This window comes from Sinocyclocheilus anshuiensis, unplaced genomic scaffold (assembly GCF_001515605.1).
Source record: "Sinocyclocheilus anshuiensis isolate Anshui unplaced genomic scaffold, SAMN03320099.WGS_v1.1 scaffold1497, whole genome shotgun sequence".
Classification (NCBI taxonomy): Eukaryota; Metazoa; Chordata; class Actinopteri; order Cypriniformes; family Cyprinidae; genus Sinocyclocheilus; species Sinocyclocheilus anshuiensis.
In genome coordinates, this window is record NW_015543492.1 from 571,822 (window position 1) to 586,537 (window position 14,716).

The following is a 14,716-nucleotide window of genomic DNA, read 5'->3' on the forward strand; positions in this document are numbered from 1 at the left end:
TATATATATATATATATATATTAATTGCAATCATCAAGGAGACATTACACAAGTTTATAAGTTAAATTTCAAATACAATTTTAATAGTTTTTTTTTATAATAGACATACAAAATTGGGCCTCACGTGTGTTTAAATGTTTGCCTTATTTGAAAACTAAATAAAGATTAAAAAGAAAAAAAAAAACAAGGATTTAAGCAAACGTTTATATTTGCTCAATATATGCTCATTGCTTTCTGGAAGACATCTGTTTAACTTTAAATTGATCTCGTCTCGTTTAGTTTAGTCATTTCTCGATTTTACCCTAATCACCTGCTCAATTAAACCCAGCTGTGTTTATTAATTCATCCAAGAAGTTCAGATCATTATTTCTTCTCAGGTCATGACACACGTCAGGATTCGTCCTGAGGGTTATTTGTTGTTTTTATTGTCCGAGTGTGAGGAATAAATCAAGCTGTTGTAATAGAGACTCGCGGGAGATGTTGTGCAGGCTTCGGTCTTTCGGCGATGATGAATGTCTGGGAGGAAGACGGGTCATCCAGCAGCGCGACACAAACAGGCCGGCGTGTTCCGCTCCGCTCGCTGGGATCGCGGCCCAAGCGCAGACTACACACCGCCGCGACAGGAAGCCATTGTGTTGATAAACTCTGAGAGGCGGAGAGCAGTCGATCTGCTGCGGTGGGAGAGCGTGGGGGCTCCGCGTCCTGTCCGAGCTCCAGACCGCTATTGTTCATCCGTGTGAAGTGTGTGATTATCTGGAGTTTCCGTTTCTCTTCTAGCACTTTCACACCCAGTAGCCCGGCGGAACAATTAATAGGGCTCGAGCAATCACGGTGCACGCTCTCGCTGGAGCTCCTTGTCCTATAGGCTTAGATCTCTGCCACAATTCTGCGCGTGAAAGATCATATTTTGAGCGCACAAAAGTGCATTTTGCACGCGCGCTATCTGAGTTTTGTAGAGAAAATATTCGTTTCGCAAAGAAAAAAGTATTTCGAACGCACGAAAATCAATTTTGCATTTAAAATAAGTTTTTGGATGTGTGCTGACCTTCTCTTTTGCGCATGCAAAAAGCATTTAATTAGCTTGCTCCCTTGATGCCCGCCCTCAGTGCTCTCTAAATACCAACGGCTAGTTTGCTCAACACAACCCAGCGTTACAATATGCCATAATTCCAGCCAATCAGAGACGAAGCTGCTAAATTCTTGATTGGCTGCCTTGACAACCATTCACAACATTTCTTGCATTACCTCGACAGCAGAAGAGGAAAAATACAGTGCATGCATATGCACTGTATTTTTCCTCTTCTGCTGTCGAGGTAATGCAAGGAATGTTGTGATTGGTTGTCAAGGCAGCCAATCAGAATTTAGCAGCCTCGTCTCTGGTTGGCTGGAATTATGGCATATTGTAACGCTGGGTTGTGTTGAGCAAGCCAGCCGTTGGCATTTAGAGAGCACTGAGGGCGGGCATCAGGTGAGCAAGCTAGTGAAACGTTGCACTCGCAAAAGAGAAGGTCTGCACACATCCAAAAACTTATTTTAAATGCAAAATTGATTTTCGTGTGCTCGAAATACTTTCTTCTTTGCGAGACAAACATTTTCTCCACAAAACTCAGTTCGTGTGCGTGCAAAACGCACTTTTGCACGCTCAAAATATGATCTTTCTCACGCAGAATTGTGGCAGAGATGTAATCCCATACTTGTCCGGCTTACTTTTAACGTAAGGGCGTAAAATTACACTGAATTTGTTAATATTCTTGGCATAAATATCTTCAAAAATATTTAAGGGGCGGTTACATGACACGTTTAAAAAAGAAAACTTTTATTCGTTTTCGCTGTTCATTTAGGCTATTGTAGCCTACGTGAGACCGGCTTTTTTCTGTTGCCTGAAAACAGGTTTCAATTGGTATGTTTACATGACAGCGATGTGCTTTTGCGTTTTTCACGTAGCCTACAGATGACACTGTCAGAACGATCCGCAAAAACGACTAAGGCTACGTTTACACTAAACGTAGCCCTAGGGGTTGCGTTTCAGGCCCTGTTTACACTAGTGCGTTTTCGTTTTAAAACGATCCTCGTCTACACTGGCATTTTCACTGCGTTTCAGAAACGTTCTCCGTCCACATTACACAACCGAAAACGAATGTCACACGACCATTCATGCAGGTACAACAATGAGCATGATGTTATTGTTTACACGGTCATCAAGGATACGCAGAGCAAATATGGCCAGCCACGCCATCCTTTTCAAAAGTCTCCGTTTTGGTCCATTTAAACTGAAACGCAACCGGAGTTTTCAATCTAAAATCAGTGTAAATGGACCAAAATGGAGACTTTTGAAAACGATGGCATGGCCACCAACATTTGCTCTGCGTATCCTTGACAACCGTGTAAACAATAATATCATGCTGATTGTTGTACCCATAGACATATTTTATATTTCTATGGTTGTACCTATGTGACATGCGTTTTCGGTTGTGTAGTGTGGACGGAGATCATTTCTGAAACGCAGTGAAAACGCAAGTGTAGACGAGGATCGTTTTCATCTTACGCACTAGTGTAAACAGGGCTTAAAAACGCTGCATTATGCATGGCACATAGATATATGTAGATACCAAGCAGCAACCTTCCGGTCTCTCTCTTGAAACCAACACGGAAGTGACTTAAACTGCAATTCATCGACTGGCCGCTAGAGGCTGGCTCCAAAAGGGAGTCAATCCCATAGAGCCCTCATGTTAAAATGCCCAACTTTACAGCAGAAAAAAAAATGTTTACAGCCTGGTACAAAAAGTGGTTTTGGTCTATATAGCTAATTTTGCCCTTCACGACAACTGTGAGGGGGGTTAATTTGTTTATAACTTGAGTGACAGGTGGATTGCTGCTGCTGTCACCACTATCGAGGTCGTTTCAGCAACCAGCTCCACCCATGTCCTGCCTATTTGCCCATTTTCGATTATCCGGGAGTGATGCGCTGCCAAGATGGTGACGGCCCGGCCCGGCTCTGCCCACTTTGGGCTTCAAAAATGCTCTTCAGAAACCTATGGGTGACGTCACGGACACTATGTCCATGTTTTTATACAGTCTATGGTTGATACCTCATTAGCGACTGTTTCTATGGGCCGCTATATGTAAGCCGTCTGCCATATTGGAAGGGTCAACTTGACTTCATTCACCATAATAATTAATGAATATTCAAAGATGCCGCAGTCCTTACATATCTATGGTTCCACCCCTCTCTCGCATTCTCACCTGTGAAAGGTTATCCCGTTTCTTCGGGAATTTAAATATCGGCAATATTCATTCATTATTATGGTGAATGACGTCAAGTTGACCGTTGCAAGATTGGCGGACACGTGCTTGGAGCTGTCAAATGAGGCATCTACCTATACATGTCTGTGGCATGGCAGGCCAGTAGTTGGCGATGCTGCTTTGTAAAGTAACACTACGCAAAAACGTAATACGCATGACATCAGCGTTTTCACAAATACGCGTTTTTCATTTTTCAAACCTATTTTCAAAAGTTAGCATTTTCAGGCCCCCAAACGGCATTGTCATGTAAACGAATGACCAAAATGCCATAAAAAGTTTTCTATTTTTAACGGTGTTGTCTAAACATTTGTTGATATTGTTGGCATAAATGTATTTTCAAAAATATTTAAGGGGGCACTTAAAAACGAAAACTTTTTATGCGTTTTGGCCATTAATTTACACAACAGCGCCATTTTAGCAGCATTAAAACGCAAAGTGCAAGTTTTTGAAAATGATATCATTGTCGTCTGCAAACTACAAAAAAGCGAATTTGTGTTAAGTCTATAGGTATGTGTGCAGGTGCGTAGTGTTTCTTTACATACATTACAGTGCGTCCAAAATCGCATACTACATTTGAAATTGAACTTACTTAAAATTTGTTTAAAAAGTTCTGTATAGTATGTACTGTATATGGGTAGTACGAATGAAATTCAGACATACTACATCTGCCACATTGTCACTGTCATGTGACCTACCAGTGTCAGTTGCATGCTTCACTGCCATTCATAAATCCTCTCCTACTAGTAGGGAAGTATTTGATTTCGGTCACAGCAAAAGTGGCATCGCCAACTACTGGCCTGGCATGCATAATACGGCGATTTCAGTCATTTTCGCAGATATGTGTGAATGGTTAGCGTTTTGACAATGTTGTATTCTATAGGCGAAACTTTTCAGAAATGCAATGAAAAAATGTTTTTAGTACATCGTACCCTAAAACTCACTGGTTGCATTTCCCCAAAACTACTTCACATTATCAAAAATTAAACCATTAAAAATGAAAAGATAAACCTGTAATTGGTTCTCTTCCTGATCTTACTGTTGGTGGCCTTTCAATCAGGGATAAAAATGTAATAACTTTTATATTAGAAAGATCTTAACCAAAGAAAAAATGTTTTCCCTAATGCTGTCATGAAGTGGAAACATGATTATCCTTCTCTTTTTTCCAGAAACTACCGACAAGCAAAAGCTTTAAAAACTGATGTATTTTATGTTGTAGAATGAAACATGGACATTTCTTGAGATTGTGTTAAACACAGATCTTACTGTATTTCAGGCATTTAACCAAAATTGCACCAGTTTGGTCCTCGTGTGTCTTGTAACCAACTGTTATCGACATCAAACCAAACTGAATGTGTGCCATACTTGAATGTGTGTGAATGAGATTTGAGAGCAGCTGCAAAAGGGAAGATTTTCGGTGAATAAAGATTAAAAAGTGTACCAAGGTTTTGGAAGAAGGACTCTCCTGAACTTTTTGGACACAGTGAAAGTGTTGTTTTTCTACTCTACATTTGCCTAAAACTTCAGAAAATTGATCTGATTGACTTTTTAATTAGTGGTTGATTGCTCTCTTGAAACTCTTTTAAGACAATTCTGTCCACATGTTCTGCTTTAACTGGGATAATAGCCCTTCTGATTTAGTCCCAAGAAAAAAACAAGAAGGAAGCATTTTGTCCCCTGAGTGTGTCTTTGCTAAATGTAGAGTAAATCTGCCTGTGGCATTGTTGTAACCTTATTGAAAAGTCTCTAAATGAGCGCAGGAGAACAAAACACACCACAAACGATCAAAATAAAGGAAGGAAAACCTTCAGAAATAACATATAAACAAACAGGTTTGTAAGGTGGTTTTTGAAAACTTCAATGTTTATGTAACAGTTTATCCAGTTGTTTGCAAAAAAAAATTGTAATTTTGCTCATAAAACTAACTGTTTGACATGATAAAGTTTGTTTTACAAGCAATTCAACTTTACACAATGCAGATATGCGTAACCCTCCCTTTGTGTTGGGGTCAATTTAACTCATACTTGATTTTTATAATGCTCAAAATACTGATTAAACTATTTATTTCTTTTTGACATTTGGTGACTTTTTCTAGTTTAGGGTCATGAATGTGCATGCAAAATGTCAACACATAGATGTGTTTTGGTAGGCTGTACAAAATTGGCATCATATTGACACCCCCATTGACCCTCATTGGTTTCCATGCAGTTTGCCAAATATCAACACGTTGAAAAACACTAGTGCCAGATATATATATAAAAAAAAAACGTTATTGTAGCTTGTTGAAGACTAAAATATGAAATTCATGAGAGCTTATGAAATTTAAGTTTACTCAATTTTGACTTGTCTTCTGAATCATCCAAGGACAATTCACTGTTTCATCATCTAGTTGAGTTTCACAGCCATAAAATCTGTCAAAGTTCGATTTTGCTTGCCTTGTTCGTCTTTTGAATCTCAATTTCTAGACTGAAAAGTACAGTAGAGTGAGAAACCCATTTTACCCTCACAAGGGTTTGAGAAAAAGACAACAAAAAGGCAGAAGTAAATAAATAGTACTTACAGTAAGTACAATTAATGTAACATACTATTATACTTATAATTATTTGCACCTCAGTATGGAGATAGTCACTACAAGTAATCATGACTGTGTGTGTGGAACACAATAGAAATAAGACAATAAAAACTTATTAAAAACTTATAGTTTTTAGTCTCTGACAAGGTACAATAGAGGTTTTCTGTTTTTGCGTGAATCTTTAGTGTTTTTTTACGTATATAATAACAACTTTGGTCCCATTTTATATTAGGTGTTTAATAATAAAATAATTAATTGATAGGTACAGTGTACCTCTTGTGTTCAGGCTGAATTGCAAAACACTTTTGCTGCTGTTGAGGTGGGATACGGGTAAGGTTAAGGGTGGAATGGGTAGGTTTAAGTGGTAGAGGTAGGGTCAACATTATAGATGTAACTACAGAAAATAATCACAGATGCAATTACTGGATGGTATTTTCAAATGTAAGTTCAATGTAAAAACATATGTACACAATAAGTGCACTGTATCAATTGATTAATTTAAATGGAAGTACATAGTAAAGGACACTTAATATAAAGTGAGTCCACAACTTTTATATAACAACTTGACCCCCAATTTTCTTCCCAGGGAAGATTTTAACATTATAAATGTTGTTTTCTCACAAAGCTACTGTAGATTGAATGAGTTGCACAAGTGTATCAAATATTTGGAAGATGAACTCACCTGAGCATTTTTGGACACAGTGAAGAGTTTTTTTCTGATGCATTACTGTGGCAGTAACAAACCTCAGTACTCAAGGTGGCGCTAGAGTTTGCATCAAAGGTCATTAAATCAGATGCATTGGTAGCAACTGTTACTTTGGTTTGTTGTGGTGGTTTGTCTGTCCACAGTGTCCAGCATGACCAGTTTGGCCTGTTTCCATCACAGTGGATTTGAGTGGGTGGGTTAATTTTAGATGTGTCAGAATGTCTTATTCCTCTAATAATCCTCAAGATGCTGCGTGAATGTCACCGAGGATTCACTACCTCTGTCTCTAAATATCCCATCTTGTCCATTCGTCCTCTGCAGGAGAACATCTGATTGTGTTGTCAATCTGAAAACAACCACAGACAATCTTCAATGGGCCTTTCAATGAAACTATTGAGCTGCATAAAATAATTCTAAATTCTTATTCAAAAAAGAATTCTCTGGCACCTTGACATTTCTTCACGTCAGCATTTTCATCGACTTTGACTGATGCATTTTGAAATAAGTGAGTTTTTGCACACTTTATTTGCCAGCAAATTAGTGTTGAACATTTTATAAACTGTGATTGATGAAAGAGAGCTTGTGTTTGCACCAAGGTTTTCCTTTATGGAATAATAAGACAAATGACATATTATGGAATATATGACAATCTGCATAATTGCTGTAAACAGACAGAATGATTTATGAAGCATTCAGCATGTGCAAAACAGTTCACGAGGGGAGAAAAACTTACCAGATACTGAATACACCTGTAGATCTGACGTTTCTTAACAGAAAAGTGTTTTTTATTAAGTCTGAAAAAGATCATTTCATATTTGAAATGACAGAAAAACAATACTTTTTTCTTTTTCTTCGAAAGTGTGAGTGGAGCCTGTGCAAAGGAATATTAGCATGTGAAAACAATTGTGTTAGCAGTCACAGAGTGTGAAACCAGTTTAACCAGTACTAGAAATATCAGTATTACTAGTACTGTACACTTTAAATGACTCACCTGTGACACACAAAAGAGTTTCTGGGTGTAAAGTGTCTGAAAACCTTCAACCTGCAAGGAAGATTCATCTTCTTTATGCATAAAATATCAAACAGTTTGGTAATGGTTTACAATAAGGTCCCATTAGTTAGCGTTAGCTAGAGCTTTAACAGTGAGCAATACATCTGTTACATTATTCCTCCATCTTTATTAACGATAGTGAAAAATAAACTGTTCATTGTTAATTCATGTTAGCTCAGGCCCATTAAATAATAAACGTATTAAAGGGGTCATATGATGCGATTTCAATTTTTCCTTTCTCTTTGGAGTGTTACAAGCTGTTCGTGAATAGATAAGATCCCTAAAGTTGCAAAGACTAAAGTCTCAAACCCAAAGAGATATTCTTTATAAAAGTTAAGACTCGTCCACGCCTCCTAAAACGCCTCGTTTTGTCATGTCTTAGTCACGATGTCGGAAGATTTGCATAACGCCGCCCAAATGTTCACGCAAAGAAAGAAGGCGTAACTTTGATTCTCGCTGTAGTATTGTATATTTTTAATGTTTAGTATATTTAGTAAATTTTTTATATTTTTTGTCTCTTCGTTCCGGGACACGGCATCACAGTATGGTGTGAGGCGTAACATTTCCGTCACACGCTTGAGGAATTCGGCCAATCACAACACACTGGATAGCTGGCCAGTCACAGCACACCTCGCTTTTCAGACCGATGAGCTTTGTAAAAATCGACCGTTTCAGAAAGGCGGGGCATAGAGGAAAAACAATAATGTACAGTATGTGGAAAATAATGTGTTTTTTGAACCTTAAACCACATAAACACATTTCATTACACCAAATACACAAAATAATGTTCTTTTTAGCAGCATCATATGACCCCTTTAATAATAAATACATTTATAATCAGTAATAAAAATATAAATTAAATAATGAATTGTTTTAAATAAAAATTAACTTAAAAAATTAACTTAAAGGTCAATTACATAATATTAATAGACAACTTTTGTTTTAATGACGTATTAGTAAATGTTAAAATTAACATTGACTAAGATTCATAAATTATTTAGGAGTATTTTTAATTGTTAGTTCATGTTAACTAATGTAGTTTTAACAAATGGACGCTTATTGTAAAGTGTTACCAATATCTCTAAGTTGTAAATCATGTTTGAAAACTAAAATCTAAAGTATGAAAGTTTTTTTTCCATCTGTTTACTGTGTGTAAACTATATGGTTAGGGTTAGGGTCTGGCTTAGGGTTACTTGCTTGTAATTATGCATAATTAATTGTTATTACAATAGTAAGTACATGTAACGTGTAACAAGGACACCTTAAAATAAAGTGTATCCTGTAACTGTAATCTGTTAGTTACAGAGAATAATGTGTAATTACAGTTACTTATGGAAATGTTAACATTTACAAAGGGGGTTACATCTAAATATTTTCTGTAAAAAGCTAGGATATGTTGTAATTTGTTGCTCTGCCTGTTTTTGATGTGCACACCTCCTGCCATTTAAAGGCCGTTTAGTAAAGCGATGCTATTCTGATGCTTTTGATTGGTTCTCTTTGTCTGCCAAACGTCAATCCACATTCCGCTGAAAGCTTCAGGCTACAACCTGTCTGAGAGCTGATCAACTGATGAACAGCTGAAAACATTCGCTAGACATTTAGAAAAGGATTCAAAAATGTAATCCGTTACATTAATTGAAATAGTTATTAAATTCTAAATAGGGTGACATTTCCAAAGTAACCTTCCCAACACTGTATGTTAATGAGTTTAACTTTAAAAACAAACAACAAATAAAAAGTAGACTTTAAAAACAACACATTAAACAGGTGACAGATAACTAGTATGCTTATTATTGTGTTTATTTTCGACATTATTTGACATCAGGACAGTATGTACATTATTTTAAAGCAACATCTTTATAGCCTTGATCCACAAATCAGTTTTACATTATTTACATTTTGAAGGAAATGTGGCCCTCTTGTGGTAAATTTAGTGTCTCACAGTCAACAGATGTCCACTTTTTAAGAACTGCAGACAAATATTCATTAAAACTACAAAATACATATATTTTTTATAAAATATTCTTAAATTAATAAATTGTTGGAAAAATTCTAATGATACATGTAAAAATTGTTAAATACTGTAAACATCATTTCTCAATTTATATCATTTGAAAATATTTATAAAAATGTTTACATTCTTTATATTAAATTTTCTTTTAATTATTATTTTATTTACAATATTTTCCACAATTTAGAATAGTAGTCATCAATACTATGACATTAAGACATAATGGAATTATAGAAATTAAAAAGATATACATATATAAAAACAGGATATATATTGCATTGTATGTATATATATATATATATATATACATATATATATAAAATTGTAATTATAATTATTTGATTCATGTCTAAAACGGTGTATTCTCCTGAAAGAAAAAAAAAAACAATTCAATATTCAAATATTCACCAATTCAATAATTACCACAATTATATAGGCCTATATATATATATATATATATGGGGTTTTTTTTTCTTAAGGAGAATAAACGACTTTGGAGATAAATAAAATAATTATAATTACAATAATTAAATTAGGAGAATAAACAGTTTCTGGACAGACATTGGACCCATTTGTTTTGACAGAAATCCACAAGTGGTTTAAACAGATCATAAAAAGAGGTTTATCTTCAGTTGTAAAGATGTTTATGTGTAAAAGTGGTTTCCAGCTCGTGCAGGTCTCTGTAAGTGTGTCATGGACTCAGTGTGGTCTTCACACATAAACACATGAGCCAACACCTCCATTAAATCACAAGTGGAGCAAAATAAACCGCCTGTATGAGAGCTCCGTGTACAGTATGGGAGCCCATATAACAAAAACAACTGCCATTAAAACGGTATGTAGACCAGCGGCTCGGACCACGTCACTTCCCCATATATGCATTTCTGTCTGATGACACATTTTATTCAGGAAAAATGTCAGAGCATAATTTTAGTGCTCCAAGGTTTCTCTTCCATACTCAGAAGGGTTCTCAGTTAATACTGTATTTCTCCTAAAATAGAGACAAATGAGTCATAGTTGACAAAGTGACAATACAAAGGTGTAGTTTGAATTTGGAAAAATTTGATGAGAAATATTTGAAATCTCTTTGGACACTTTAGAGCAGTGTTTCTCAACCTCTTTGGCTCCACGGCCCGCCTTTGTCAAAGATCATATTTGAAGGCTCCTCAAGATATTTCTGACTGGTACTTCTCTCGTTTTTTGTTTTTTTTTTGCTAATCATTTTTTTTAAATGTTTAATTTTTACATAAACCATTTTAAAAAAATTCAAATATTTATTTACATAAACTATTTTATGTAAATTCAATAATTATGATAATTTATGAATTGAAATAAAATAATTAAATTCAGCAATTCCAGAAGTTTCAATAACTGAATGTTCTTCAGAGTTTACACTTGAGTTTACAATTAATTTGAATTTATTTTCTATTTTTACTTATTTTTTTACTCAAGTAGCAATTTTTATTGACATAAGTAGTAACGTTTCTATTATAAAAATTTCCATCACTTTTCCTGGTCTTTAAAATGAATAAATGAATAAATATATATTTTTTTTAAATCACTTTTAAAACTTACAATTTTTAAAATATATGGAGGTTTTCCAAGACCGAATGCTGATTTTTAAATAAAATACCAGTTGTTGAGGGAACTAATTAAAATAATAAAAATATAGCTTCTTGTGTCTTATTTTAAATCATCTTGAGACCTTTTAGTGGGTCCAGTCCCTGGTTGAGAAACATTGATCTAGAGCAGTGTTTCTCAACCCTGGTCCTGGGCGCCCCCCAGCACTGCACATTTTGTGTGTCTCCTTAATCAAACACACCTGATTCAACTCATTAGCTCATTAAAAGAAACTCCAGGACCCGAAATGGGTGTCAGATAAGGGAGACATACAAAATGTGCAGTGTTGGGGGGCGCTCAGGACCAGGGTTGAGAAACACTGATCTAGAGTCTCCATTTGCTCTCAGTGAACCATAAATACCCATAAAGAACCTTTATTTTAAGGAATGTAATTTTTCTTTCTTAAAGTGCCCCTATTATGCCATTTCAAATATTGCGTTTCATGCAGTCTGTAATGTAGCTGTATGTGAATGTAAACAATCTGCAAAGTTGTAAAGACGAAAGTGCACAATAATTAAAGTTATTGTCTCCCAAAAGAAAGAATCGACTCTGAACAGCCTAAACGAGTCGTCAGTAATTCGAATCCCACTTCCGTGACATCTACACGTCACAGTCTAACACATTTGCATAATGCCGACCTATGTTCTACGTTGGCCGGCCGCAAACAACTTGACCCACCCTCAAACACTGTAGCTTGTTTGTGTCGAGAAGACGCTGTGTCCTACACCGTGAAAGTAAATTTGTTTTATTTTCACTTCCGAAAGATGAGGCTGCAAATAATCAGTGGTTAAAAAGAATTTTTCCACTGTACCACAGAAGTACATCCCCAATTTTTTTTTGCATTCCCGTAATTTTACTGACGACTGCTTCTCTAATCTCGGGGAGTTCACAAGCGTTTGCTCTTGAAAGATGAATCAGTACCCAGTTTATTTGGACCAGCTGGCTCCACTGAATCACAATCTGTAAGTATGATAAATAATAGAGGTTTATATTTTCTATCGAGCATTCAAAATACGGAACTATGGCAATGAGAGCGTATCGTTTCCGACACGTGCTGTATGTGGTAAACGTACAGACTGGACCATCTGACCAATCAGAGCAGAGAAGGCTCACGGAAAGAGAGACTGAATCGTTTGAGAATTGTTGGAAAAGGATGTTTTGACCTTGCATTCATATAAACCTATTGTAGGAGACTCCCCAAACAATATTGGGAACCTTAAAAATGGCATAATAGGGGCACTTTAAAGGATGAAACTCATTTCGGATTGCTAAAGATTTCCATGGCTGTGAATGTTTTATTTCAGGTGGGAATGTCTCTGGCTGGCAGTATGTAGGGTGTGAGCGTGAGCGTTGCGACGCTGTACGCGATGGCGCTCGGGGTTCCTGCAGCTTTGCTGCCCCTGTTTCCCTTGATGGCCATCGGAAGCTCTCTGAATCTCTTCATCTGATCTCTCCGCAATGCAGAGCGGAAACTATCAGGCACAAAGCAGTAAACCACAGGATCCAGGCAGCTGTTTAGGCTGCTGAGCGTGATGGTCACGTGATACGCCACCACATGCTGCTCTCTGCTGCCCCCTAGCTGGAAATACACCACGGCCTCGCGCACGTGATACGGCGTGAAGCACACAGTGAACACCAGCAGCACAGCGACGAGCAGCCGGACGGCACGCGCACGCCGACCCAAGCTCTGCGGCATGAGCCGACCGTCCGTGAGCGCACAGGCGACGCGGATCGTAAACGTTGCGATTACTAGCAGCGGCAGGACGAACTCCAGTACGGTGAGGGTGAAAAGCACGGCGGCACGACAGCAAGACGCTCTGTTAAACTCCAGTGCAGATGTCTGAAGGGAGTACGTGACTACGACGGCGAACAGCCAGACGCAAACGCTCACACTTTTCGCAACCGTGGGGCTCCGCCAACGACTTCCCGCCGAACGCACCACCGCCATATAGCGATCCACGCAGATGCTCGTGAGAAACAAAATGCTGCAGTACATGTTGACGAAGTAGCTGAACGTGTGCATGTAGAAACAAGCCACACAGTCACCACCGCTGTGGTAGAGCGCGATGCGGGCTGGAAGCGACAGCGCCACCAGCAGGTCGGCCACCGCTAAGTTTATGGTGTAAATGGCCGGCGTGGTCCGAGAGCGGCTGCGCTGGCAGAACACGTACAGGGCCAGGCTGTTCAGGACCACGCCGACTACAAACATGAGCGTGTTCACCACCATCAGCGTGATCCACAGCACGTAGAACTCCTGGTACAGGGACTCGTCCAGGTGCGCCAGCCTCTTCAGGTATGGCACCCCCAGCAGGTGGAGGCTGGTGTTGACGGGAGACTCAGATGTGATGTTTGAATATCCATCGAGGAAGGTCTCCATGGCTACAACATAGAAAACAGATTTATAATAAAATAATTAATATAATAATTATAAAGAAATACATAATAATTTACAAAATGTATTTATGATATAAATATAAACACACACACATATATACACATTCACACTACTCAAAACCATATTTTCATAAGCAAAATTACAGTAATAAAAATGATAATTAATATAATAATTATGCACTTAAGTACAATAATTATAAATTATTTAAAATATAAATATAATAATTTATTAGGTTAGAATAATAAACAATACATATTATTGCACTTTGAAACTACATTTAAAAAACATAATAAAAGTAATTTTTTCCAAATAATTTATTATTTCATAAAATATTGTTTGAAATTCGTCCAAAATAAAAAACTAAATTAAACATAATAATAACCTAACCTAAAAAAAAAATATTTAAAAACTAGATTACCTAAGCATATTACGGCTTACAAATAAAAATTATATAATTGGTAAATAATTTAATTATTTATCACAGTTGAAAGAAAACATTAAGCAAAATTTAATTAATCCTTAAAAAACCTCACTTTTTCCAAAAAAAACTCTGAGAATCTTTCCCTTTAAAAAAAAAATAAAAATCAGTTATTCTCTACCTATTTGAGATTGCACATATAGTTAAACAGTTAAAGTGAACATGAAATCCAATTTGCAAACATTAGTGGTTGGAAACATTTTTTTTTTTTAATGTTTTTGAAAGAAGTCTCTTCCGCTCAGGCTGCATTTAATTGATCAGAAATACATTTAAAAAAATACTAATATTGAGAAATATTATTACAATTTAAAATAATTGTAATATATTTTAAAATATTTTGCTTATTATTATTGTTCCAATTTAGAGATTTCTTGCTGAATAAACTAATTTCTTTATAATAAAAACAAATTTGAACAGTGTATACATTAAGCCAAGTTTTGCAATTTGAACTGTGAAAAGCCCATTTGTAATTAGTTGCTGTCAGATATCTCACAGCGCTGAGTTTTCTCAGATGAAGTCCTGAGTGAGCCGGCCCATCAGCGGGCACTGCATGAAGCTTTCCATAGCTTTCTAAAAATGGAAC

The 14,716-nt window shown here is 36.6% G+C and overlaps 1 protein-coding gene across 1 annotated transcript; it reads right to left on the minus strand.

Moving 5' to 3' along the window:
- Positions 1-12,548: 12,548 nt before the first annotated feature.
- LOC107694744 (G-protein coupled receptor 20) lies at positions 12,549-13,586 on the minus strand (the record flags this gene model as incomplete). The annotated part of the gene is made up of 1 exon (XM_016494423.1): positions 12,549-13,586. A coding segment is annotated over one exon (1,026 nt), but the record flags the coding sequence as incomplete, so codon positions are not given.
- Positions 13,587-14,716: the final 1,130 nt, after the last annotated feature.